General features: G+C 53.0%; 2 protein-coding genes across 9 annotated transcripts in view; one reads left to right on the top strand and one right to left on the bottom strand.

Moving 5' to 3' along the window:
- HMGXB3 (HMG-box containing 3) overlaps positions 1 to 15,859 on the top strand; it is a 61,956-nt gene extending 46,097 nt beyond the window's left edge. For 3 of the 8 annotated variants that reach the window (XM_082621589.1, XM_082621587.1, XM_082621586.1), the window contains 8 exons: positions 1,719 to 1,850; positions 2,771 to 2,955; positions 6,557 to 6,776; positions 8,019 to 8,152; positions 8,945 to 9,061; positions 10,550 to 10,759; positions 11,736 to 12,199; positions 15,565 to 15,859. In XM_082621589.1, the coding sequence (XP_082477715.1) occupies positions 1,719 to 1,850; positions 2,771 to 2,955; positions 6,557 to 6,776; positions 8,019 to 8,152; positions 8,945 to 9,061; positions 10,550 to 10,759; positions 11,736 to 12,199; positions 15,565 to 15,763 (1,661 nt within the window). In that variant the 3' untranslated portion in view covers positions 15,764 to 15,859. Of the gene's footprint in view, positions 1 to 1,718; positions 1,851 to 2,770; positions 2,956 to 6,556; positions 6,777 to 8,018; positions 8,153 to 8,944; positions 9,062 to 10,549; positions 10,760 to 11,735; positions 13,058 to 15,564 lie in introns of those variants that run through there. The other 5 variants (XM_082621591.1, XM_082621590.1, XM_082621593.1 and 2 more) reach the window with 3 other exon arrangements.
- CSF1R (colony stimulating factor 1 receptor) overlaps positions 13,131 to 27,344 on the bottom strand; it is a 29,304-nt gene continuing 15,090 nt past the window's right edge. Inside the window, exons 9-21 of the mRNA XM_082621599.1 lie at positions 27,154 to 27,341; positions 25,357 to 25,463; positions 20,835 to 20,961; positions 20,615 to 20,719; positions 20,019 to 20,129; positions 19,169 to 19,331; positions 17,033 to 17,124; positions 16,846 to 16,943; positions 16,077 to 16,199; positions 15,886 to 15,997; positions 15,164 to 15,263; positions 14,186 to 14,294; positions 13,131 to 14,098 (exon numbers count right to left, since the gene is read on the bottom strand). Of these exons, the coding sequence (XP_082477725.1) occupies positions 13,970 to 14,098; positions 14,186 to 14,294; positions 15,164 to 15,263; positions 15,886 to 15,997; positions 16,077 to 16,199; positions 16,846 to 16,943; positions 17,033 to 17,124; positions 19,169 to 19,331; positions 20,019 to 20,129; positions 20,615 to 20,719; positions 20,835 to 20,961; positions 25,357 to 25,463; positions 27,154 to 27,341 (1,564 nt within the window). The 3' untranslated portion in view covers positions 13,131 to 13,969. The remainder of the gene's footprint in view (positions 14,099 to 14,185; positions 14,295 to 15,163; positions 15,264 to 15,885; positions 15,998 to 16,076; positions 16,200 to 16,845; positions 16,944 to 17,032; positions 17,125 to 19,168; positions 19,332 to 20,018; positions 20,130 to 20,614; positions 20,720 to 20,834; positions 20,962 to 25,356; positions 25,464 to 27,153; positions 27,342 to 27,344) is intronic.

The following is a 27,344-nucleotide window of genomic DNA, read 5'->3' as shown; positions in this document are numbered from 1 at the left end:
GTTTCCTTTCTCATGTTAGGGACGTTTTCAGCTATATCTCTTCAGATATTTTCTCAGGTTCTTTCTCTCTCTCTTCTCCTTCTGCGACCACTATAATGCAAATGTTGGTACATTTAATGTTGTCCCAGAGGTTTCTTAGACTGTCCTCATTTCTTTTTATTGTTTATTCTGTTCCGCAGCAGTGATTTCCACCATTCTGTCTTCCAGCTCACTTATCCATTCTTCTGCCTCGCTTATTCTCCTATAGATTCCTTCTAGTGTATTTTTTATTTCAGTTATTATATTGTTCATCTCTGTTTGTTTGTTCTTTAGTTCTCCTAGGTCTTTGTTAAACATTTCTTTTATCTTCTCCACCTGTGCCTCCATTCTTTTTCTGAGATCTTGGATCAACTTTACTATCATCACTCTGAATTCTTTTTTGGGTAGATTTCCTATCTCACTTCACTTAGTTGTTCTGGGGTTTTATCTTGTTCCTTCATCTGGGACACATTCCTCTGCTGTCTCATTTTGTCTAACTTTCTGTGAGTGTGGTTTCCATTCCACAGGCTGCAGGGTTGTAGTTCTTCTTGCTTTTGCTGTTGCCTCCTGGTGGATGAGGCCAGTTTTCAGGCTTCCTGGTCGGAGGGACTGGTTCCTGCACATTGGTTGGTTTAGCTGGGTCTTGTCCCTCTGGTGGGCAGGGCTGTGTCAAGGGGTGTGTTTAGCAGGCAGCTGTGTGCTCAGGAAGATTTTAGGCAGTCTGCCTGCTGATGGGTGGGGCCGTGTTCCTGATCTGTTGGTGGTTTGTCCTGAGGCATCCCAGCCCTGTATCCTGCAGGTTTTTGGGTGGGGCCAGGTTTTGGTGAGAAAATGGCAGCCTCCAGGAGGGTTCATGCCAATTAGTACTCCCCAGAATTACTGCCACCAGTGTCTGTCCCCGCAGTGAGCCACAGCCGACCTTGCCTCCACAGGAGACCCTCTAATACCAGCAGGTAGGTCTGGCTCAGGGTCTTATGAGGTCACCGCTTTTTCTCCTGGGTCCTGGTGCGCACAAGACCTTGTGTGCACCCTCTGAGATTAGAGTTTGTTTCCCTCTGTCCTGTTGAATTCCTGTAATCAGTCCCCTCTGGCCTTCAAAGCCAGGTGCTCTGGGAGCTCCTCTTCTCATTGCCAGACCCCCAGGCTGGGGAGCCTAACGTGAGGCTCAGAACTTTCACTCCTGTGGGAGAACCTCTATGATATAATTATTTTCCAGTTTGTGGGTCGCCCATTTGGCAGGTGTGGGATTTAATTTTATTGTGATTGCTCCCCTCCTACCATCTTGTTGTGGGTTCTACATTTTCTTTGGATGTAGGATATCTTTTTGGGGGTAGGTTCCAGTGGGTTTTTTTGTTGATGGTTGTTCCAGCAGTTAGTTGTGATTTTGGTGTTTTCGTAAGAAGAGATGAGCTCATGTCCTTCTCTTCTGCCATCTTCTAGGCAAGGTTTCTGAGCAGCCCCTGCATGCTGAAAAGGCTGCTCTGTGCTCTGGGTACAATGGGATCCAATTAAACAGTTTCCTTCACAGCTGCTTGTAGGTTACCAACTAGCAGGTGACCTCTAGTTTTGTATTTTATGAATGTACCACAATTTATTTTTTAATGTCCCCCCATTGGTGGGCATTTAGTTAGTCTCCTGTTTTTTGCTGTTGTGGATGTTGTTAACAGTGAATCTCTCTGTTGCCATTTTTTAACCTGCAGGTCTCTTTAATGTGGGAAACAAGCTGCTAGTGAGCCTGGACTTGCTTTTTGCAATCCGAAACCAGATCAAGCTGGGAGAGGACCCCAGAGTATCCATCAGCACTCTTCTGAAGTCAGTGCAGGATCAGACAGGTAAAGGTTGGCTTCCTCCGTTTCCCCAAGGTTAGTTCTAAGCTCCCTGGGGATTTTCAGTGATGGGCTTTCGTTAACATAATTACCTTGGAGGAGAGTCTGATATTTTGAAAAGAAGACATTCTTGACTTCCTAACACACTCCTCCTCTTGAATTTTACAAATGCCAAACTTTGGAAAGCATGAGTCTTTCCATGTATCCAGAGACCTTCAGCACAGTATTAAACAGACTTCATAGAAGCTCATCCTTTGGTCATAGGTAGACTTGGCGTTACTACATACTAAGCAGACTCATTCTGAATACACAGCTTCTGGAGGTCTGCTCCCATTTCCAAGGCTCATGCTGAGACATGAAGGTGGGCACCACCCTCCTTATTATTAGAAGTTATTTTCCCCTTTGCTTTCCTCATTTCTTTCTGTTTATGCTTTTCCCCTCCCTTCCTACAGAATCCAGGCCCCGTGCCCCTTCCCTGCTCTGAGGTCAGATGGAGTAGAGGAAAGGTTCTAGGGTCAGACAGGTTTGTGCCTGAGTCTGCACTCTACCACTTAGTGGCAGTTTGGTTTTGAGTACGTTATTCTCTGTGCCTCCGTTTTTCCAGTTATTCAGTGAGGATAACAATACTCTTGGCTCATAAAGATGTGAGAGTTAAATGAGAGAATGTATTCAAAGCTGTCAGCATAGCATCTAGGTCCTAGTGGGTGCTGAGTACAGGGCAGCTATAACTCATTGGAATTGCCCTTTGAGTTGCTACCAGAACACCTAATGGCTAGGGTTCTTGACCCTTTGGTGGTTAGTACTCTTGGGTGTTCTTAGGAGAGAAGCAGTCTTGCAGAATTGCTGTTCTTGCTGGCCATTGCTCATCCCCTGTGGCCTCCAGGTCTTCTTCTGTGAACTTCTCAGAGCTCTTGCTCTCCTTCTAGAGAAGACTCTTACCGCAGAGGAGTTGAGCCAGCTGCAGGAGCTGCTGTGCAATGGGTATTGGGCTTTTGAGTGCCTCACTGTCCGAGACTACAATGACATGATCTGTGGCATCTGTGGTGTGGCCCCCAAAGTGGAAGTTGCCCAGAGGAGTGAAGAAAACGTGCTGGCACTAAAGAGTGTGGAGGTAAGTGCCTCGTGGTCGCCACAGGTGACCTTTAGAAATGTCTGCCCACTTTGGCAGCCACCGTCCTACATGGTGTTTCCAGGAGCAGATGGCTGTAGTTCTTTCCTGGGTGAGGTGAGTAGCTTTTTCTTGCCACTTCCCAGGTTTTCATCTAAGGCAGACCAGATAGAAATGGAGGCACTTGTTACTTATTCAACAGATTTATTAAACATGAACTATAGGTGCACTTTTTAGGCATTTGGGAAATGGCAGTTATACCCACGGAGTTTTTGAGCTCATGGAGCTCACTTTCTGATTTGGGGAGGCAGGAGACAAACATTAATAATTGCGTATATTATATTAAAATACTATTAATATATATTATATGTAATACATTACTTTAAAGTAACATAGTGACAGTAAGGCAGGGTAAGGAAGAGACCAGTATTGTGGGAAGAAGGGGCTCCTGCTTTATAGAGGGTAGTCGGGGAAGTCCTGTCTGACACAAGGGCATTTGAGTAGAGCCTTCTGAAGCCCATGTAGTTTTCAGTGGGAGGAACATTCCAGGCAGAGGGAGCAGCAAGAATGGGATCTGAAGAGGGTTTGCTGGGCATGGTTGAGGAACAGAAAGGTGGCCGATGTGGCTGGCTCTCTGTGAGCAGGGTATAGAGTGGTCGGATGTGTGAGGTTCAAGAGGCTATGGGTGGCCCGGGCCATTGTAAGGACTTCCACTGAGTGAGATGGAGAGCTAGTGAAGGGTTTTGAGGAAGAGTGGACTGATCTGACTTAGGTTCTTAACTAAAAAATGTTCACACAAAGATAACACCAAACTCAGATGGCTTTATACATTAATTCTAACAACTATCCAAGAAATAAGATTCCAGTCGTAGAAGAATAGCAAAAGTGGATATAAGTCATTGTGTAAGGCCATATAACTGAAAGCAAAACCAAACATTTAATACAAGATGAAAATTTGGGCTGATAGTACTCATGAATATAGATGTCAGAGTTCTGAATAAGATAATTGCAGAACAAATCTAACAGTGAGTAAAATAAAATCATGACTAAGCTTATCCCAGGAAGGTAAGATTGTTTCAACATTAGAAAATATACTAATGTAATTCAGTACTTGACAGTTTAAAGGAGAAAACCCATATGATTATTTCACTGGATGTCTAAAAAAGACTTTCTTTTTTATTCAGTGCCCATTATGATAAAACTCTTCACAAACTAAGACTAATAGGGGAAATTATTTAACCTGGTACAGGGAATTTTTCAAAAATTCCATAGGTGAACTCTTTCCCATCATCATGCTGAGAGGTCTGGTCTGCCTGCATAGGTGTGGAGTGCCCCGTGAGCATGCTAGCAGTCACGGTGGGTGCAAGCTTTTCCATGTCTGAACTCTACCACAGTGACTCTTTAAGCACTGGACCTGCAGCTCACTTGTTTGCCACCGGGAGTGGTACAGGACCTCTGGAGAAAAGCTCTGGTGTATTTTGACACGGCCAGCTGAGCGTATTAGGGATTTAATGCATATTCCTCTTTCTCTTCCCAATTAAAAAAATAAGTACATACACTGATCAAATAGTTCTATTTTGAGGGTGGTGGTGTATAATGAGATATATGAAAACAAGCATAATGCTACTGGAGCCTTCTAAGTGTTCCCTGTAGGTAAAATGAACTGTAAAAAAAATTTGCTTTTGTGTGTTATCTCACAAAGAGGCTGTTTCTAGACTCATTCAAATCTGCTTGTCTAATGGAAATATTAATAGTAGTGCAGCTATGATTTATTGAGCATTTTATTACATATACCAAGTTCTTACTCTGTACTCAGTGCATTACTTTCTGGCTGACTTCTCAACCCTGTGATATTTTTGTAGATGAAGGGGGCTTGCCCAAGGTCATCCGGTCAGGAAGGGGTGGAGCTGGGATTTGACCTTGGTCTGGCTCCCTGACTCCAGAATCTGAACTCATAAGCACCACCATGCTCACCAGTACCTCCTGGGACCCTGAGCTCTGGTGGGTTTTTTTTTTTTTTTTTTTTCGCGGTACGTGGGCCTCTCACTGTTGTGGCCTCTCCCATCGCGGAGCACGGGCTCCGGACGCGCAGGCTCAGCGGCCATGGCTCACGGGCCCAGCTGCTCTGCAGCATGTGGGGTCTTCCTGGACTGGGGCACGAACCCGTGTCTCCTGCATCAGCAGGTGGACTGTCAACCACTGCGCCACCAGGGAAGCCCCTGGGCTCTGGTTTTTTAAACACATCTGGTCACAGGCTTTTTGGCTTTTTGCTCTCTAGAATAGACAGAAGCCCACCTCCCTGCAAAAACTCACATATCCTAGTCCTGCCTGGCACCCGCCTTGTTCCGATCAAGGCTCGCTCCTCACAGAATGGAGTAGCATTCCCTTCGCTTTCCGTATGCGTGTCTCTTCTCTTCTTTGTTTCTGGGTGTTTCTTTCTAGAGACCAGGACTTTGTTTTCTCCCTTTTGTGTGTGGAGTGCAGAGTTGGGTAGTGCGTTCGAGGAGAGCAGGCTGGGGGTGTTCTAAAGTCGGTGAAATAGAAAGGTATTGAACAAAACAAACGTCCACGAGGAGATTGTAGGGTTGGCCCCTCCCCTCGGGGACTGGTAGAGGAGGACCCTCTGGACTGATAAGAGACATCTCTATGTGGAGCAATAGTTCTTAGACTTTGTGGGCATAAAAATTACATTGGGCAATGATTTGCAAACTTTAGTGTGAGAGGCTTGCTGGGCCTCACCCCCAGGGTTTCTGATTCAGTGGGTCTGGAGTGGGCTGAGCATTTGCATTTCTAACAAGTTCCCAGGTGGTGCTCATGCCACTGGTCCACGCTTCGAGAACCACTCACCTAGGGAATCTTTTAAAAATGCAGCCTTAGGGGTTTAGTTCATACAGATTGAGGTGCAGCCCGGATATCAGCATTGCTGAGTAACGCAAATGATTCTGATGAGGTAATAGGATCAGGGTCTCACTTTGAGGGCTGCATAAGAGGGCTTACAAGAAGAAAAATTGAGTAGCACAGTGCTAGATGTCTACAGTAGGTAAGTACATGCTGCACGTAGAGGAGATAGCCGTGTGCTGGCATGGTCTGGGAGGACCTTCGGGAGGAGGTGAGGGATCAACAGGGCCTTGCAAGTGGGTGGAGTGCCACTAAGTTTTATTCTGATGATTCCTGCCAGCCAGGCATAGGGATTAAGGGCTTGGGCTTTGGAACTAGATCTTTGTTCACATTCTCGTTCAGACTTCCCCTCGCTCCAGTGCTCTCACCTCAGGCACCCTCAGGCTTGTATAGTAGTAGTTAATTAGTCAGTGTCTGGCACATGACAGGCAGTGGTAGCTGCCCTCTGCTGGCGAGGCAGGGAAGAGGACATGAATAAAGGCATAGACGCAGAAGGGACTTAGGTCTTGGGGAGTGCTATGGTGTGGGAGAAAGGAATGAGGCCAAGGAACAGTTTGGCACTAAGATGTTAGATTCGGGGGTGTCCCGGCAGTGTGTGGCTGTCTGACTCCTTCCCCCTGCTCAGCCTGTATGGAGAAGGTAGGCTGTTGTATTGCTGATGTTCTGTGGCTCCTACAGTTTGACCTTTTTTGTCCTGACCTTTTAGTTCACCTGGCCTGACTTCTTGGCCTCTAGTGAGGTAAATGTGGAGGACTTTTGGGCCACGATGGAGACAGAAGTGATTGAGCAGGTGGCCTTTCCCGCCAGCATCCCTATCACCAAGTTTGATGCCTCTGTTATTGCCCCCTTCTTCCCACCACTCATGAGAGGAGCTGTGGTCGTCAACACTGAGAAAGACAAAAACCTGGATGTGCAGCCAGTACCTGGTAAGGCCACCTGGCAGCTGGGGTCAGGGAAGGGTCCCATCGCGTCTGGAACATTGTCCGTGGCAAGACAGCATGTGTGGTTGAGAGGGTGCCAGACCCACCTGGAGGGCTCTTTCTGGAAAGATAATGACAACCTGTGACAAAATCCCCTGGAGATTAAAGTCATGTGCAGAGTTTTGAAGAGCTACCAGCCACATTGTATAGGACTGACCCACATAGCCCACTGTCAGCCTTCTGGGATGCACTACACTGAATAGTGGGAACCCTCTGAAAAATGCTGATGATAGGGCTCCAACCCCAAAGATTCTCACTGAGAGATATAGGGGGAGACAGGGAGTCTGCCTTCTAAACAGGTCTTTCAGATGGTTTTTAGATGCTCTGTGCTTACACGTTGAGAAGCCCTTGGGCTAGCTCTTTTGAGGGCATCGGTTTCTGACAACTTGGGTTTGATTCCCAGCTATGCCCCTCAGTGACCATGTGACCTCCACCAAATCCCTTCATTGCCCCGAGCCTCTGTTGCTTCATTTACAAAGAGGGCATGACATTGCTACCCACCACCTAGGTTGTTGTGAAGATTAAGTGAGCTAATACAGTTAGAGTGACGGCCTGCTTTTTTTTAACTGCAACTCAGAGTAAGCAATAGGTTCTACATCGTGACTCAGCGTGCTGGTCATATAAGTAACAAGTCTGTGTATATCTGTAACTAAAACAACTTTCATAAAACAGTACTTTCCCTTACCAAATGCAACATACTTGATTTTCTATTCTATTTCATTTTTAAAATCCTGGATATGACCTGCTAAATTGATTTTATAAGTAAGGCCCCTGCACAGTTCTGTTGATCAGGTTCAGGAACCTAGTGTATAAAGAGCATTTTTAAAATGAGAGCTATTACTGTTCCTCATGTTGCTGCAGTTGTGTTAAGAATCTGAGATCATGGTTCTGGAAAAACTTAAAAGGTTAAAAGCTGACCCATTTCAGGGTTCTTTGCATGGGCGCTCTGCAGGGTATCTCCCCTAGATGTTCGAAGGCAGAAAGCTGGCTCTCAGAGACTTCGGATATCTGTAGAAGCTTAAGACCTGCCTTGAGTCCACCTCTCCCAGCCCCCAGGGCAGTGCTCGGGGCACAGCCTGCTTGACTGTGGACCAGGCTCCCTTGTTCCCATCCTCGTGCATGAGGGACTCCGCAGGACCTCAGGTGGCTGGCAGTAGCGCCCTCCCATTAACACGACGTCTCTTGCAGGCAATGGCGGTGCCTTGGTACGGCTGCTCCAGGAGGGTGCCTGCAAGCTTGAGGAGATCGGCTCCTACAGCAAGGAGGAGCTGCACTGCCTGCTGAGGCAGTGTGGCATCCCCTTCGGGGCAGAAGACTCCAGGGTGAGTCTCGGGGCAGTGCTGGGGGTAGGGACTTTGGGAGCAGACTGGTGGGCCATTTTTCTGGGCAGGGATATGAATACCCATGACTGGGCACTTGCGTTGGACACAGGGTGCTGGTGGGCAGAGAGGCCTGGGAGATAGCCAGCAGCCAGATTGTTACATGCACGCAAGCCCTTCCCATCCAGGCAGTTCCTCTGTTGAGGTAGTGGGTCCAGACTCAGGTTCAGGAATCCAGGCTCTCCTGCTAACTGTGTGTGGCCTTGGATAAGCTGCCTTACACATCTGAGCCTCATTTGCAAAGTGGAAATAACCAAAATACCAACCTCATGAAGTTTGCAGTGTCTAGTTATCACCTATCCAGGCTCTTAGAAAACAAGCACCACGGCATCCATAGAGAAGGAGGTGGAGGGATGTGTGTATTTAATCCATACATTATGTACTTCCCTTCATACTAACGTGCTCTTGAAAATCTAATGCTTTAAGTTCAGACTCAAATGTTGGCTCCTCTTTGACACTTTCCCAGCCCTGTAAAAAAAAAATAGAACCCAGGCCTCAGAGTCTGGCAGCTTGATCATTCTGGCTGGCTCTGTCTGTGACCTGGTCCTTACAGGGCCTCAGCATCCCCATATGTACCTAAAGGACATTGGGCTGGTGAGGCTCCAAGGCCCAATCTGGCCTTAACAGTTTATTCATTTGCTTTGAGTGAGCATTTGAAGTGAGCATTTGGTGCTGTGTACCAAACCTGGTCGCTCAGCATTCACTGCTGTGTTTAATCTGGTCCTTGTGCTCTAGGACCAGCTCTGCTTCTCCTTGTTGGCCCTCTACGAATCTGTTCAGAATGGAGCCAGAGCTCGACAGCCCCCACCTCATCTCACAGGGGGTAAAATCTACAAGATGTGCCCCCATCAGGTAAGAGGATAACGAGGAGGAACTCAGGGTGAATTTGTTCATGTCAGTTTGCCCACACAGAGGATCTGATTGATCCAGCTCATCCTGGAGCTGGCACTTAGGTCACTGGGCAGCTGTGGAATAGCTCTTTATGGGTCATCACCAGTGAGTATTAGGCACCCTACTGTGTGCTGGCCCCTGCGTCAGCTGTTGAGGGTACAAAGGTGAGCAACGAAGATGTCATTCCTCCCTCGGTGACCTCATATTGAGAAATAAAGTCACCTTGGCTTGTGGCACCAGCTCTGCAGGAACTAGACAAGGACCAGAGATACAAAGTAGCGGAGAGGGACCTGCTGTCTGTGGGGCAGCCAGAGGAGGCTGAGAGCCCCATGTAAGCTTGGGAAGGGATGTGACCACTATGTCCTGAGCGGGGAGGGGTCCCCGGAAGCCAGTTCATGTAGAGCTTTGTAGGCAAGAGTAACAGTTTGGGTTTTCTTCTGAGAGTGATGAGAGGGGCCCGTTGGATGGTTTGAATGGTGAACGGTCTGATTTGGGTTCTAAGAAGATCACTCCTTAGGCCCATAGAGAGCATGCACAGGGTAGGCGCCAGGATAGCACTGGGAAGGTTGTGCCCTGTGTGACACAGTCGTCCCAATCCAAGAAGATGCCAGGGTAGAAAACCCCCTGAACAGTGCTAAATGGGGAAGACGGCTTTGCAGAGCCTCCCTTTTACTGAGTGGGCAGGGCGACTAGCTGTCGGAAGAGAGTCAGGTCATCAACTCCTTTAACAGCCCCTGGCAGGTCAGAGCCTGCTCAGAGCCTTGTGTTCATGTGACTGGGGTTCATCTCAAGAGAAGCACTTGACAGCACAGGGGTGTGAGAGCTATAGATCTCGGGGCTGTGGTGGGCCAGTGGTATTACCTGGAGGCGATAGCCAGGACTGGTAGGTGTGAAGGTAGGGAGGTAGAGGCAGAATTCTCCAGTGGACACACAGCTGCCCAGCAGTAGAGTGGTATTTGGGGGATCTGATGAAGGCTCTACCTTCATCTGGGGTTCTCATCTGGACAGCACCATCAGGGTCTGCTCAAAATACAGATGCTTAGACTCCACCTTCAGTGGCTAATTCTGTAGATTTGGAGTGGGACCCAGGAACTTCCTCTTAGCTGCTGGTGCCATGCAGCCTGGGAACCACTGGACTAGATGGTGTTTGGTGGGGTGATGTGGAGGGTGGGGTTTGGAGGTGATGCCTTGGTGGGTGGGGATGGGGGGATCTCAGCCTCATTTGAGGCTCGGATGCTCCCAGCTCTTCTCCCAGGCTGCAGTGAGCTGGTGACTTCATTTAGGGACAGAAGTAGGAGGGAAGCAGAATGTCATGGGCTCTGGCAGGATGGCGTGACCTCAGTCATAAAACCTGATTGTCCATCTTCCCGGGAGGAAGCGAGTGGACCTGACTCGGTCTGTCTGCAGATTGGCTTCTTCACCCTGTGCTGTACTCCATCTCCCCACCAGGTGGTGTGCGGCTCCAAGTATCTCGTGCGGGGCGAGAGTGCCCTCGACCACGTGGATCTGCTCGTCTCCTCCCGCCACTGGCCCCCTGTGTATGTGGTCGACATGGCCACACCAGTGGCCCTGTGTGCTGACCTCTGCTACCCAGAGCTGACCAGCCAGATGTGGGGGAGGAATCAGGGCTGTTTCTCTAGCCCCACGGAGCCGCCTGTGGTGAGTTCCCTTCTGAGGAACTGGGACACATCCCCCTGGTTCGTTGGGAAGACCTTCTGCGGACCATCCACCACCTTTTTTCTCCACCGGTGTTTTGTCTCAGTGCTCTGGAACCAGCATTTACTCCACAAATTTTTACTGACCAACCCCTACGTGTGTGTGTGAGGCCACAGCATGTCACTTAGGGTGCCAAGGGTGACCCCAGGTATCTTGGGGTCAAAGGGGTCACCTTGCAGTTAAGCCTAGAAAATTGCCACCTTTGAGGACACTGTGCATGCTGCCATACAAAAGGCCCAGACCAGCCCTGTTTTGGCTTTGACTGAATATGCTGCATGGCATTCCTTGTGTTGTGATCTAGAGGCACAGTGGCTTAGAAAATGCTAACTGTATCAACCCCTTTCCTCTAATTAAAAGGGGAAAGTAAGGCCCCGAGGTGAAAATGGACCTGTCGAGTGTCACACAGCAGATTAATGGCAGAGCCCTGGTTTCTTTGTCTTGGTGCACTGTATCAGGCTGTGGTTCTTAGCACGGGCACATGCCCTTGGCTAGAAGAGACATTAGGACTGGTAATAGGAAGGGGCCATCATTGTCATCACTTGCCTTTTCCTTAGTCTGTGGGGCTCACTGGGTTTGTAAGGTTGGTGTGAGGCATTGCAGAAGGGCATCTGAGCCTCCGTGGGAACCACTTCCTTCCTGTTCCCCTGCAGCCCCAGTCTGAATTGGTTAGGCAGATATAAATAATAGCTCAGGTAATCCAGCCTCTGCTCTGGGAGGTGGCCACTGTTACTGTCCCCATTCTCACATGAGGAAACGGAGGCACAGGGGAGGAGGAAAGGGGGACTTGCCCCAGTAAACGTGTTATGTGGTGACGGTAGGATTTAAACAGAGCTGGCTCACCCACAGCTTTCACTCTCACCCATCACACAGCTTGGACCTTAATCTTCCCTCACGTCACAGTGGCTTATCTCCCTTGTAGAGCGTGTCCTGCCCAGAACTCTTGGACCAGCATTATACGGTGGACATGATGGAGACTGAGCACTCTGTCCAGCACCCGGTCACCAAGACTGCCACACGGCGCATCGTCCATGCAGGCACACAGCCCAGTCCTGGCGACCCCAGTGCTGGGCACCACTCCTTGGCCCTGTGTCCTGAGTTGGCGCCCTACGCAGCCATCCTGTCCTCCTTTGCAGACAGCAAACCAAACAGCGTCCGCCAGCGGCCCATTGCCTTTGACAATGCCACCCACTATTACCTCTACAACCGCCTCATGGACTTCCTTACCAGTCGCGAGATTGTCAACCGGCAGATCCATGACATTGTGCAGAGCTGCCAGCCTGGCGAGGTGGTCATCCGAGACACCCTCTACCGCCTCGGGGTTGCTCAGATCAAGACGGAGACGGAGGAGGATGCTGAGGAAGAGGAGGTGGCCACAGCTGCAGAGTAAGCCGGGCTCTTGTGCAGGGACCGCACCATCTCTCTCAAGCCATAGTAAGGCCCTTGCCCGAGGCAGATCCATCCAGGGGACCAGCCTCTGATGCTGGGACTGACCAAAGAGCTTCCATTTCCTGAGCACGGTGGAGCCCAGGGTCCTTGGTTCTCAACCTTCTGGGGGTCGGGAGAGGCACCAGGACACTCTTTACTAGCCCCAAAAGAGCACTTGGGTGGCACCATATGTTCAATAAAGGGGCAGGGAGGCTGAGAGAAGGCAAGTAGCTGCTGGCTTCCCAGGGGCGCCTGTGGGTCGGGGTGGAGGTCCTGGGTGGGCCAAGGCTGCTGAGGTTTCCCTTCCCACCCAGGGACACCGTTTCCAGCCCCTGTGGCCTGTTGCCTTTGACTCGGGGCCTTGGGGGCTTCATGAGCTCCAGGGGTCCCTTTGGGCTCTTGATTCTCCCAGAGGAGGAATGCATTCCCCTCCTATTCTTCCTGCACCCACATCTGGGGGCAGCTGAGAAAGCGTGAGCCACAACTCTCTTCCAGGCCTAGCCTCCCTGCCCCAAGCTTTGAGGAAGAGGATCCCCTTCCTGGTCACTGCTGCTGCAGCCTGCCTCCTCTCTGGACCCTCATCACAGAGGGGATGTGGCCCGTGAGCATGACATAACCTGGGGGCAGTAGGAAAAACTCCCTTCTGTGAAGGGTAAGCAGACTGGGCGGTAAGGAAACAGCAGGACTGGCTCAAGTGCCCAGAGTTTGCTTAGGGCACGGGAATTGGCCGTGTTATTTAATTTATTGAGAGGAGTGGAATAGGTGGCTTTTTTCCCCTCCCTCTTCCCCAACCAGAATAAAGTTTATTAAATTATATGGTTTGGGTGCAACAGGAGTCAATTCCAGCCTCATTGTATGCAGCTCAGTGTGGTTGGGCCCCAGAGGTGCTGGGGTTGGTCACTCACTGCGGGAGGATGGAAGGAGGTCCCCGGGCGTCTGCATGGCACAAAGACCAGAGGCCAGCTGTGTTAATGCTGTTAGTTTAATGCTGACAGAGACACTTCCACAGCGTGACCGTTTGTTAGTTATGATGAGTCAACCTGGAGTGTGTGCTGCTTGCTTGGTGTGGCCAGCCACACGGGGCCCCTGCCTTCCAGCTCAGAATGGCGGGGTGGGGGGGGCCGGACAGAGCACCTCAACCTTTAGCTGCCACCTGGCTCATTGCAGCAATACCAGACCTAGGGTGGGTGGGGCCGTGGAGAGAAGGCAGAGAGGGACAATTAGGTTCTTCCAGAGGAGCCACCCTGCTCCAAGTGCAGCCCTGAGCACCGGCCTGCTCTCCTGGATCCACTCAGCAGGTGTTCTTCCATTCTGCCAAGGGCCAGGGAGCCTTGTTTTTTCCTCAAGGTTTGGGCAGCTCCTGGGGACTTGAGTCCCCAGACCAGTCCATTTCCATTGAAACAGGAGGGAAGGAGGGGAGGAAGTGGGAACAGGCTAAGAGTGAGCTGGGTATTCTCCCAGTCGGCATAGCACACGAGGCCACAGCATTGAGAACTGGCGGGGGCGGGGCGGAGCTCCAGCCCCTGACTGGCAGTGATGGCCCAGGCCCTGGGAGTGGGGTTCTCTCCAACCTCCTGTAGATCCCACATTCCCGAGTTTCAGAGCTGGGCCAGGCTGTTGAGGGAAATGACCAAGGGCACAGTCTGTGTTCTCCCCATGGTGCCCCATCCATGGAGGAGTTGAGAGCTTGGAGGAGGGGAGAGAGAGTACATCCCTGTGATCACCTCCTCAGCAGAACTGGTAGTTGTTGGGTTGCAGCAGGGGCTGGGCAATGTCCCCCTGCTCACAGCAGCCCAGGTGCTCGCTGGAGCTCTCCTCCTCCGGCTCGCTGCTGCTGCTTGGCAGGTTGCTGTAGTCCTGGGTGGGGGGATGTCGGGATGGTCAGAACTGATCAGTCAGGCCCAGCTTTAACCAGCCACCCACACTGAGCCTGGCACCACTCACCTGCTCTCTTCTATCCACTTGAACCTGCTCCTGAAGGAGGGAGCAGATTTGCTGGAAGGTGGGTCTGCGGGTCGGCTCCAGGGCCCAGCAGGCCTGCATGATGCTGTATCTGAGGCAGGACAGAAGCTACTTGTGGGCCTGGGACTTCTCATGTCTGTGCACTCATGCACACACACTACAGGGTTCTGCCCCGCAGAGGTCCCACAACCAAGTCAGAGGTGAGCTTTGCACAAGGCCAGTGCGAAGTCCTTGGTGTGTTATCTAATCTTTCCAGTAACCCCGGGGAAAAGGGCTTTTTGTCAAAACGGGCGTGGTAACTGAGGAGAAAAAAAGCTCAGAGATGCTATTTTGCCCAAGCTCCTAGGATGAAGAAGGGGCACTCTTGCTGCCTGCAGGTAGGTTTAAGAGGCCAGTCGATGGTAGGACTAAAGTGGCAGAGGAGCTAGCTGGCTGGGTGCATCCACCTTGGCGGTAAGCGCCTGGGTGGCATAGGGGGCAGCCGTGGAGAGACAGTGGCTGGAGAAAGACGCGGTGGGTGAGATGGGCCAGCGAGTGTGGGGGAAGGCTGTGGTGAGGGCAGGGAGCCAGTGAGGAGCCTGGGGTGGGCCGGCTGGCGTGAGGCGGCTAAGAGGCTGCAGCGGCTGGCTGGCTATGCTGAGTGAGAGGCTGGCCGCCGCCACAGAGCCCCAGGACAGGGAAGAAAAGAGAGAGCCTTCTTGAGGTCATAGCAACAGAGTCTGAGTTAAACATTCATCATCCGTCTTAGGGCTAGCCGCAGTTGAGAGCCCTCTTTGAGAATGTCCCCCGTGCTACCTGGGAAACCAGTGGAAACCCTGAACTTGATAAAAGGGGTCTTAGTCCACTGTGGGCAAGTAGAAGCCTGACCCTGGAACATTGTGGACAAGAAAGGCCACACACCCTCCCATCCACTTCCAACAAATCCTGGGGTATTTTTCCTCCCTGGGGTTCTTCACTTACATGTTCGTTGGGGCAAACGCAGGCTGGGCCATTTGGTATCCGTCCTTCACCAGTTTATAGAACTTGCTGTTCACCAGGATGCCAGGGTAGGGGTTCAGCCCTGCAAAGGACAAGATCATGGAAAAGACCATATTCAGTGCTCACCGTCACCTTCCCCCACACATCTTGGTAGGGCTGGGTGTGAAGGGTCCCAGCTGGACTGCAGTAATAGAACAGCAGCTCCCCTTAACAAGTGTTTACTATATGCCGGGCACTGCAAAAGGCTTAGGCTTCTAGGACGTTGAAAGTCTTCACCCAGGCCTCATCACATCCACAAAATTCCAGCACAGGCTTTGGAATAAGAGGTTGGTAGAGGAGTACATTAAAGGGCTTAGCCCAACTTCCTGTGCCTAGTGCTCCAGAAATGGGAGCTGTATCTTCAAGGACATGCATGCTTCAGAGAGTGAGGGCAAACAGCATTCTAGGAAACAGCAACTGCACAAGCAGACAGGTGAGGAAACAGCCTGGAGGGAGTGCCTGTCGAGGGAGAGGGTCTGCCCTAACCACTCCGGAGCTGCAACGCTTGGTTTTCAGATGCTTCGCCCATCCCTGCACTCTTAGCAGCCCTTGCTTTGCCCTGACCACCAAGGGTCCTGGACTAGCATGCTCCACGAGGCGTAGGACACTGGGCAACCAAGCACCAGTCAGCCCCACGCTGAGCCTGCATTGGGCCAGCGGCTTACCGAGTGAGAAGATCTCCCAGAGGAGGATGCCATAGGACCAGACGTCGCTCTGAACTGTGTAGACGCAGTCGAAGATGCTCTCTGGGGCCATCCACTTCACGGGCAGGCGGGCCTGGCACAGCAGACCCCAGTCACCTTGCACCCCGGGTCACCACCCCTCCCCAGCCTGGCCCAGCCCTCCCAGCACTCACATTGCCCTTGACGATGTAGTTGGAGTCATTCATGATGTCCCTAGCCAGACCAAAGTCCCCAATCTTGGCCACATGGCCACTGGTCAGCAGCACGTTTCTGGCTGCCACGTCCCGGTGGATGCACTGAGGGAGAGCACTGTAGGGTTAGTCCTGATCCCTCCCCTACCTGAGCCCAAGGTGCAGGAGGAACAGCCAGGGCCCAGAAGGCTTGGGGTCCTCCTCGAGGAAGTGGGCATCAGTTTTGGTCCTGTACCCTGGGTCCTGTCCCTACCTTCTACCAAGACCCAGGTCTGGGAAAATTTAATGTGGGCATACAGTCAGTGTTGAGAAACCACCATGACTCTGGCCCTCTGGCCCTGCGTGGCAGGAGCTGCCTCAGAGCTAGGTCTGCACGGGCCCAGGAGCAGTGAGCCCTGGGGCTCCTAACAGGAGCAGGAGCTGCCACCCTCAGGGCCCTGCCGTTCCAGGCCGTTCCCTAAACATCTGCACACATTGTAACCCAATTCTACCTTCATGCCATTCGATGATTGTGCCCGTTTCTATAGGTGTAGAAAGCTAGGCTCAGAGAGGTTCAGCAGTTGCTCAAAGCCACACAGCAAGTGGCAGAGCCAGCATTCAGGCTCTAGACTCCCAGGCCTGTGTTGTAAGGAGGACGGCCCCCTTCACACACTCCCTTTTCTCCCCCTTGTCCTCACCCATCCAGCCTCACGGGGGGTTGGCTGCCCCTGCCCCCGCCCCCCACATCATGGGGACCTGTTTTCTGACTCACGTTCTTGGAAGCGAGGAATGCCATGCCCTGGGCCACCTGGCTGGAAAAGTGGAGCAGGTCACGCAGCTCCAGCAGCCGCCCATCCTCCTTGTCCAGGTCTGGTGTGGGGAGAGGTGTCAGGGCGGCCCCCCCACCTCAACCCAAGCAGCCCCTCTCGTCTCCCTCAGCCCTGGTACCTCCTCCGCACCTTGCTCAGAGAATGAATCATTTGATGAAGAAGTGGAGACGGGCCTCATCTCCACGTAGGTGTCCACACCCTGGCTGGAGAAGCCGCTGTCCCTGCATAGGAGAGGGGGCCGGGGGCTGGTCAGTGCCTGTCACTGCACTGCCCAGCTCAGGCCTCACCCAGCCACTCAGTAGAGAAAGGAAGAGACCTCAGGGTCAACTTGAACTTCCCTTTCTGACACCTCCTTTGAGTGATCAGTGACCTCTGCTTGGCCATCCAGTGAGGGAGCTTACAACCTGTTCTCTCTTTGGGCAGCTCTGCCTGTTAGAAAGTTCTCTGCTGTTCCTAATGCTAATCTGCCCCCGGGCTATTCCTCCTCCTGGTCCTCGCTCTGCCCTCCAGAAGCATCTCACTCTTCTCTGGAACAGCCCAGCAGGGCTTCGAGCATATTCCAGGGCCCCTTCTTTGAGCCCTCTTGTCTACATCACAGCTCTCCCTTCTGGCTGCACATTAAAATCACCCAGGGAGTTCCAGATACTCAGACCATCAAACCCAAGACTTCAGAAACTCTAGGGGTAAAGCCCAGTCATTCCCACTTACACATTAATCCAGGCAATTCCCGTGTGCAGCCAGAGTTGAGGAGTGGTCTAGAGCAGTGCTTCTTAAACTTACCCATGTGCATATGAATCACCTGGGGAATCTTATTTAAATGCAGATTCTGAGTCAGCAGGTTTGGGTAGGCCTGAGATTGTACATTCCTAACAGCTCTCAGAAGCTTATGAGCCTGTGCTTCTGGTGGCTGTTCCGGTTGAGAAGCACAGCTCCACATTGAATAGCCACCACTGCTTCTGATATCTCAACCACATAGGAGTCTGGACCTCTCACCTCCTGCTCCCTCTGATACAGCTGTGCACCTTGACGATGTCCTTACTCTCGTGTTCCCAGAAAAACAACCTAGTGCTTTATTTATGGTTTGACCATTAAACTATCCACTCCCTTGGTCTAGAAAGTGTACTTCTATTAATGTAGCCTGGGATCCCATTAGTAGGACTGGTTCACATGCCATTTCCCCTTGAAATCACCCGACTCGGAATCCTTTCCCCATCTGTAGATTTGAAGATGGAAGCTAATACTTGACTTCAGTTCTCATTTTGAGTTGCTCTGGCCTGAGTTTCCAGCCTGCTGAGGCCCAGCGTGAGCCACCCTCTCAAAAGGGTGTCAGAAAATCAGAGAAAATCCCGCCAGCCCCCATACTCGAGGTCACTGGATGGAGTGAAATGGCCTCCTTCCCCTTTTGCCTCCCCCGGCTTGGTAGCTGACATTGGCAGGATAGGAGCCCAGTGTATATACCCTTGTTGTTCTGACCCAGCAGCCTGGCCCTGAAGCCTCACAAGCCCCGAGTCCAAGGCTCCCAGGACATCAGTGTAGCTCAGATGAGCACTGGACGAGGAGTCAACAGAGCTGAATCCAGCCAGGCTCCGCCTCTGCCCTTGACTCACGTGTGACACAAAGGCCACTTTCTCTCTCAGGTTCCCCAATGTGGCTCTGTCCATCTGCCTCGGGGTGGCTTCCAGGAATCACAGCATTACAGAACAAGAGCAGAGAGATGCTGAGGGGTTCAACCCCTGATGGCTTGCTGGGGAAACTGAGGCCCAAGTGGACCAGGGACCTGGCCACAGCTATGCTGTTTTGCCCCTGCTCATTCAACGCCTGAAAGACTCTATCCCACTTCTCCATGGCTACTCCAAAGTGGAATGGGTGCCCCCCAGCCCCCGACAGCACATGCTATGGGAGAAACAGGGCCATTATCCCCAAGATTTGCCCATCGCTAGCGAAGGCCCCAAATGGATCTTGGTTAATGTTTTACGTATGATAAAATAATGATTTCATTAATGCCTATCTCCACCAGACTGTGAGCCGCCCATCTTTGCCCTCAATACTCCCAGAACATAGTAGGGGCTCAAATATTTGTTGGATGATGGGAATAAGTAGGAGGAAAACTGAGCTGCCCATATAATATGGGTGGCTACTCCCCACAGCACAAACGGGAAGGTGAGGGCCACGCAAGCCACCCAACCCTGAGCTGACTTCGGGGACAGACATGGGGGCCCCACCTCCCAGTCCTGGCCTCCTTCCCGTCTTTCACCAGGATACTACCTGCGGATGTATTTCTTTTCCAAGTGGATGTTCTTGTAGCCAGTGCCTGCCTTGGGGTCCTGGCCTGGACTCAGGCTGGGTCCCAGCATGGCCTCAGCCTTCCTTCGCAGAAAGTTGAGCAGGTCGCCATAGCAGCAGTACTCAGTGATGACCAGGACAGGGCCTAGAGCAGCCAAGAGTGGGGTCAGTGCACCCCTAACACACCACCCCATGTGGACAGGAACATGGGGCAGGGGCAATAAGAACCTGTACTGGAACTCAGGAGCCCTGGGTTCTAATCCTGCCTGTCTATAAGCAGCCCTCTCTGCTTTCTGGGTGACCTCAGTGACCCAACTGTCTAAAGCAGAGGAACCTCCAAAAAACTGTAGCTGAATCATTTTTTCTTCGAAGGAAATCTATGACAGTTCCACATAAGTCAAAGCTGCTATAGGAGAAGAGATTGGAGCGGACTGAGAGTCCCAACAGGCCCTGGGGCACTTCTGTGGGCCCTGCGGTGAGTGTCCAAGCCTCTTTGAGTGGGGGCTTCGTAAAAGGTAGATTTGAAGGGCTTCACTCCAGACCCATATCATCAGACTCCCTGGAGCAGGGCCCAGGCATCTGCACTCTTTTCTCCTTTTCCAGGTGACTCTTGAGAGCCACTGATCAGATCTCATAGAACTGCCTGTCATCCATAAGCAGCTTCTGACCAGTCCAGGCATCTGGCCTAGGAATTCAAGGGTTGCTGAGACAGGGATCCCACCTTCACTTTGTGGAGACGGGAAGGGGAAGATGGAGTGAGGTAGCCCTGGGACCCTCAGACACCCAAGAGGCCCCACCACCATGGGCCCCCATGCCTGCCAGGGCCCCTTACCTCCATGGGTACAGGCTCCCAGAAGGTTGACTATGTTCTCGTGCTGGCCCAGGTGGCTCATGATCTTCAGTTCCGACATGAGGGCCTCCTTCTCGTCAGCGTGAGCCGTGGCTGGGAGATGGGGCCACAGGTCCCACAGACAGAGAAAGGGCAGGACATGGAGAGCCATGCACACAGACGCCCAGGGGAGCAAAGCAGAGGGGACCCAGAGCCCCAAAGCAATCAGAAGCCGAAAGAGGCAGGAGAAATGAGGACACACGATGGGAGTTATGGGGAGAGAGAGAGGAGAGATGGCCTGTTACTGAGCTGATCTGGGGTAGCAGGAGGCCAAGCTGTGGCCAGGCCATAGGCCAGGATGGCCTCTCTGCACCTCAGCCCCTTCGAGGCTCAGGCAGAAGCCCTTCCACACCCAGGAGTTTGAGGGAGCCGAGAGCTCACAAAGGAAGCCGAGAGTCCTCACCCCCGATCCCAGGCTCTGTTCCACAGGCCCTGACAGGCCGAAAATGTGGGTGATGCCCTTGTGACAACAGAACAGACCCTCCCCTGGCATACACCACCTCCTACCCGCTCCCCCCAAACCTGCCTCCTGCACTCACTCTTCAGCATCTTCACAGCCACCTTCAGAACAGCATCTTCCTTGCCCAGACCAAAGGCCGTGGCCTCTACCACCTTCCCAAAGGCGCCTGCTCCAAGGGTTTTACCTGCCACACACAAAGCCTGCTTAGGTCCCGGGGCACCTAAGCGCCCACAGGCTCCCTGCCACCCACGCTGGCCCTGTGACAGGAGGGCATGTTGGGTGCTGAGACCCTGGCTCACCAAACTGCAGGTTGTTCCGGGGGAACTCCCACTTCTCGTTGTAGGGCAGCTGGGTTGGGTCGATGAAGGTGTAGCTGTTGCCCCCGTAGCTCTCGATGATCTTCCAGCGCACCTGGTACTTGGGCTTCTGCAGAGGGAGAGGGAGGAGGCACGGGTCAGCTGGGCTTGGCAGGTGGATCTTGGACATCATCCCGACCCGGGAGGACAGGGGCTGGGCAGTCCCACCACACAGCGGGAGGAGGTCGGTGTGGCCTGCGACGTGGTGAGAGGGGCTGTGTCATCTCATGCCCATGGAACCGAGAGCCCCGTCCCTGCCTGGCTTGGCCTTACCATGGGACCGTCCATTCTCCAAGCCTCAGTTTCCCTACCTGTGTATTGAAAGATTTGGATACAACCACCTCTGAGGGTTTTGACAGCTCTGATAATTTGGTAATTCCTGAGCCAGGAGGGAGGGTAGAACTGTAGATCGATCCATCGATCCATCGATCCATCCATCCATCCATCCATCCATCCATCCTCCCATCCAATTATTACTTGTTTGTTTTATTTTCACTTGCGATAAGAACAAAATTAACCATCCCAACCATTTTTGAGTATACCGTTAAGTAGTGTTATATACAGTCACACTGTTGTGCAGCCAACCTCCAGAACTCTTTTTATCTTGAAAAGCTAGAAGTCTGTACTCTAACTAAACAGCAACTCCCTGTTCCCCCCTCCCCCGAGCCTCCAGCCACTTATCTCATGCATCTGACTGTTCCCGGTACCTTATTTAACTGGAATCATGCAGGATCTGTCCCTTTGTGACTGGCTTATCTCACTTAGCATGATGTCTTCAAGGTTCATCCATGTTGTTGCCTATGTCATCATTTCCTTCCTTTTTAAGGCTGAATATTATTCCCATCCAAATATTTCACCGAGTACCTATTTGTTTCAGGCATCGTTGATTCAGAGTTTGACAAGACAAGAGTCCCTGTCCCCTGGAGTTTGCATTCTAGTTGCTAAGACAGACAATCAACTCAGATACATATGTAGGAAATTTTAGAATAGTGCTATGGAGAAAAGAAAGTAATAGGACAGAGAGCGCTGGGGACAACTGAAGACAAGACAGGGAGGGCCCCTGAGGAGGTGAGAGGGAGCTGGCCATGCGAGCATCAGGGGAAGCACTTCGCGGGTGCAGGGAACAAAGGTGTGGAGGCCTGAGGGTGGGAAAGGTCTTGGTGAGTCTAAGGGACTGGAAGGTGCCGTGTGGCTGGAGGGGAGCGGGGGCGGTTCTGGAGGCAGGAAAGTCTCGAGGGCTGCAATCAGCAAGTGAGTTCTCTAAGTGCAAGGTGAACCCTTTGAGGCCCGATGCAGGCGAGTGATGCATCCGACTCTACATTGCTAAAGGACCAACAGAGAGAGAGACCCCACGTACAAGACAGCGAGCATCTGGAGGACCCGCATTCCTCTCAGGCTCTCCATGCTGTTCCAACCAGCCAGCTGGCGGCAGAGCCTAAGCTGAGGAGGAGTGGCTGCCTCTCTCTTTCCTGCCCCGGGTGGCAGCTGCATGGGGGCATCATGCCAGGGGTGCCCATGAGAAGTGCTGATGGCAGACAGAGTTTAGGTGGAAAGTGGAAGCTGGGCTGGGGCGGTGGAGGACACTGAGGCCTCGGATCAGCAGTCCAACTCTCCTTCCGGTCAGTCATGGGGACAGGGACCAGCTGGGCTGTGCTTAGCAGCTGGGCTCCTACATGGGGCACCCAACTCGGGCAGGGGGAGCTAAAGTGGGTGCTGGGGAGGAGGGTGACATGTCTCACTAGGTTAAGGGAAAAGACTCCAGATAGCCATAGGGAAGAACTTCCAGATGGTAGTTCGGGGGGAAAGACTGCAGTTAGACATAAGGAAGAATTTCCAGGTTCTGATTCAGGAGAGACTAGTGGTGAACTTAAGGACATTCATATTACAGTTTCAGCAGATAGTCTGAAACGGGACAGGAAGAGGACTTCCTGAGTGTCAGAGGATTCAAACCCTGTGTGTGGGTGCCTTCCCAACACAAAGGATGGACACAGATCCAGGAGGGATTCCTTGACCTTGCCTGGCCACTTCCATCTCCAGGGGCCACTGTGGTGAAGGCTGTTTCTTCCCCCCTGCCACTTCTCCTTCCTCTGGCCCCCGCAGCTGGGCCTGAGTCAGCCCCTCGCCAGCCCACCGCGAGCTGGGCATGGGATATTGGGGAAGGGGAGGGCAGGGCTGTCTGGCTGGAACCTCAGCTCTCTCTCTGAACCCCAGACCTGATACCTAGAGGATAACGCAGCTCTCCCACACCTGCCTCAGGCATCCCCACCCCTCTTCCTGGAAAGCAGACACTAGCTCTGCTCAGCCTCTGCTATCCCTAGACAGGGCTCCTGTGTAACTCCCAGGGGCTTCTACCCAGAGGGGCCTCTCCTCTGAAGGAGAACCCTAATGGGGAGGCCAGGATGGGCAGCCTCAGAATATAATGCTATCAGTGAGCGCCTCCTGAGCACTTCCTGTGAGTGGGCGCTGGGCTCCACACTCAACGTGCGTCATCTCACTTAATCCTCACAACAGGCCCAGGCCACTTCCCCTTGGTGACCGAGGTAGGCATGGAATCATCAAAGTCCCCACAACTCCCCCATCCAGGCCTGCTGTTTTGGGTGGGCGGATGTTTTCTATCTCAGGAAGGGGGAGATCTGGACAGTTTCCACTGGAAATCTTGGGGACCCTCCTGTGCATCCCCCATATACCTCCCCATCCCCAGAGCTCAGTTCCAACCCCCAGAATTCCAGCCTCTCCAGTGGCTTCCCCGTCTCCTTCGGTCCTCCCCATCACCAACATCCTTTCTTCCGCATGTCCTTCCTCCTTCCAGCCTGCTGACTCCTGCCCTTTTCTCTTCCCCCTTGGCCCGTCTTGTGGTCTTTCTGGGGGCCAGAAAGGCGATGACTCAGCCCTGAGACAGAAGCAACCCTTCCCCCAAGCGGGGCCACCCCTCCCCTCAGGCCCGAGTAGTGAGGACAAGCCAGGCTGAGTCCCCAGTGAAGGGGCAAGACTCAGAACCCCGTGGAGCAAAGCAGAGGACACTTGGACAACAAGCCCTGCGGCAGGGCTTGGCCATCTTGACCCCTGGGATGCCCTCCTTCTCTTGGCCTTGGGTCGGCTCAGGGGCCAGGTCAGTTTCTTAAATGGGATAAGAGGTGACTGGAGTACATGTTCCACAAATGGTTCCGTGAAGAGAGCGTAAAGGTGTCCCCAAACCACGGCTGGCCAAGGGGGCTGGGCGGCCCAAAGCAGAAAGGGCTGGAAGGGAACTGGGCCCTTCTCTAGAATCTCTGCAGGGCTGCGGAGGCGGCTCTGTGGGGACGGAGAGGCTGTTTTCAGCTCCATATAAGGAAGAACTTTGCAACAGAGCTGCTCAGAGAGGGAACGGGAGGCCACAACAGTGGGTGAAGTCCTGTCCCTGGAGGTGGGCGGAGTTGGATGGATCTGAATCCCGCCTTGCCAGGCTCTAGGACTCTAGGAAAATTGGTGTCTCGAAGCCTCTGTCTCTCCATCTGTGAAATGGTGTTGCTAAGGGCAGCCCCCGCACCAGGCTGTGCTGAAGATTCACCGAGGTGACGACGTGTAGAGGACTTAGCAGGGTGGTGGGTACAGCCAGTGCTCCGAATGGACGCTGCACACCCTGGGCCCAGGGGGAAGTTGGCTGGGGAACCCAAGATAGCTCACGTGTCTTGGGATTGGAGGGCTGCCTGAGGCGGGGCCCAACCCAACCATGGGTTTACAAAATGGCTTTTAAAAAACCAGCCTCTGCCATTGACCGGCTGTAGACTAGGGCAACTGTCTCAACCTCTCAGAACCTCAGCTTCCAACTCTGTAAAATGGGGTAGTGATACTACCCACATGCCATGGTTGTTGAGGCCAGTAAATGAGGGGATGTAGGTAACATGCTTCATGACAATGCCCCTAACATCGCCACCACTGACTGAGCACTCAGAGTGACAGGCAGTGCACTAAACGTCAACGTGCAATTACCGGCAGACTTGATTCATAATCATATTAAATAATGACGAGGACGATGATGGTCAGGCCTTCCCCTCCACTAACTTACCTGCCACCTGACAGAGACACAGGCCTGGCCCCATGATACCCTCTCTGTGTCCCTGGAAGCCCCCAGCTGGGACAAGTTCCCATGTTCATGCTCTCCCCAGTGGCCACGGCTCTCCCCGTAGCATCTCTCGCTCTGTGATCCACACCCTCACTTCTGTGGCTGTTTGATTAGCAACCGTCTACCTCACTAGACAGAGACTTCTACGAGGGCAAAACCTCAGAGGCTCCGAGACTTGGCTCCTCCAGCCACTGACACCGGCATACAGCAGGCGCCCACTAAAGAGCTGTTGGTTCAATGACTGGCTGACAGATGAATTCGTATTCACAGGGGCTGAAGGGTGGGTCAGCACAGCCTGGTGGCACTGCCCCAGGGTCTGGCTCACTTGGGTGCCTGGCCGCCCCCCGCCCTGCCCAGGCTCACCTGCTTGTACTTGTACAAAAGCAGCAGCAGCAGCAAGGCCATGATGGACATGCAGGCCACCAGCACCGGCGTGAAGAGGGGCTCGTCAAGGGGCTGCGCGTAGGCTCCTGGAAAGGGTAGGGCAGAGGAGTCAGCAGCAGAAGGGGCCTCTGAGCCCCCCTGCTCCCCACTGGAACAGGCCAGTTGCCTGGAACTCAGTAGGTGCCCAATAAATTCTTACTGACTGAACAAGGAGTCCTCTCAGCGGGAAGCCTGTAGACCCTCCCCCAGCCAGGGGCAGGGAGGACCACCTCTCTAGCTCTGCTCATGACCAGCTCCAAACCCCGCCCAGACTCGCAGCCTCTGTGGCCAGCGGAGCCCCTCAGGTCACACAGCCCACCCACTGCCCGTGCAAGGAGCCTCTGCAGCAGCCTGGCCTGGGGCTCAGCCATGACTTGCACACTCCCTCAGTGTGGAGGCTTACCACCTACACCTCTGGCCAGCTCGGATGGAAAGACCTTCTAGAGGTTAGACTGAAATCTGCCTCCCCAGCATTTCCCTGCAGCTTCCCCGAGTGCCCTTTAGGACCACACAGCCCTTCTGGGAGTCTGAAAGCCAGGTTCATGGACCCGGGGTCTCCTCTTCCCAGATCAACAGCCCTAGTTCCCTTGATGTGTTTGGAAGGACATAATTTCACCCCCTGGCCCAGATCAGCAACATGAGTGTGAGGCCCAGCCTCACCTCTGCCACTTAGGAGGTGACAGTGACCCTGTGACTTCTCCTTAAGCCTCAGGTTCATCATGCCCCAAGGGGGAAGGAAGACTGTACTAACCTCCTAGGGGTGGGCGAGTTCATTGAAATAATGCCTGTAAAGGGCTTAGCATGATGCCTGGCACAGTGTAAGCCTTCAATAAAACGTTGGCTTTATTATTTGTAATATACGACCACCAGCTGCAAGACAGAGCAGCCAAGGCAGCGGCATGTGGAATCGGGCCCCAGCCCCACTTGCTCCAAGGCCAGCAGCTGGGGCACAGCGGGCGCCCTGTGAGCCAGGCAGAGGCTCCCACTCTGTCCTCTCTGGGCCCAGAGAGCCTCAGCAGGGCCTGGCACACAGTGGGTGCTGAACCTGCTTTTTAGAGGCCTGAGGGTTCTGTGGGCCTGTGCAGCCTTGGGCCTCTCAGAATCAGAGGACTAACCCACATGCAGCCTTTGGGCCACGCAGAGAAAGACGCCTCTTCCTCTAGACGGATGATGCAGCTGCGTAAGTGACCCCCGCCCTGGACAGTGGCCCTGAATGGATAGGACTGCGTCTCTGGCAGGAAGGGAATCTGGGAAGGATGGAGAAGGCCGTCAAGGCTGGCCCTGGGATTGGGGGAGTGGGGGAGGGGACTGTTCGTTTGTCGCCTGCTTACATCACCAGACTAAGCTCTGGGGAGGCACTGCTCCCTGCACGAAGTGAGTCCCAAATACACACTTATGAACTAATGAGTCAGTTCAAGTGCAGGAATATGAGGAGAGGGGCCACATAAGGCTGTGGCTGCTTCAGGCTGCTTTCTCTCTGGATCTCACGTCTGCATCCCCTCTGCACTTCTCCCCACCACTTCCAGCCCCACGGGTTCTAGACTCCCCCATCTCGCCACTTCAGGAGAGCTTTGGTCAGGAGGGGCCCTGGAGTCACACGCAGAGAGCTAGAACTCGGTATGGCTGGGATCTGCTTGGCACTGGAACTCTGGCCCTTGGTTCAGGGGTGGGGCTGTGGGGCAGTTTCCTGGGCCCCCTTCCCATCTTGGTCTGGGAGCAGGCGGGTCAAAGGCTCACCTACAGAGACAGGCCCGAAGGCCTGGGAGCTGTTCCCCACGCTGTTGTAGGCCCTGCACTCGTACGTCCTGTTGTGTTCCAAGGTCCCAGTGGCCAGCAGGCTCTGGACGGTCACCTTGTGGAAGGGCTTTTGGCTCAGGACCTCAGGGTTTGGGTCGTCCAGGACCAGCACTTGGGTCGTATCACATCTG

The sequence above is a fragment of the Mesoplodon mirus genome, assembly GCF_964341445.2.
Source record: "Mesoplodon mirus genome assembly, chromosome: 5".
Taxonomy (NCBI): Eukaryota; Metazoa; Chordata; class Mammalia; order Artiodactyla; family Ziphiidae; genus Mesoplodon; species Mesoplodon mirus.
Note: the sequence above shows the minus strand (reverse complement) of the source record. Positions and strands in the feature narration are given on the sequence as shown.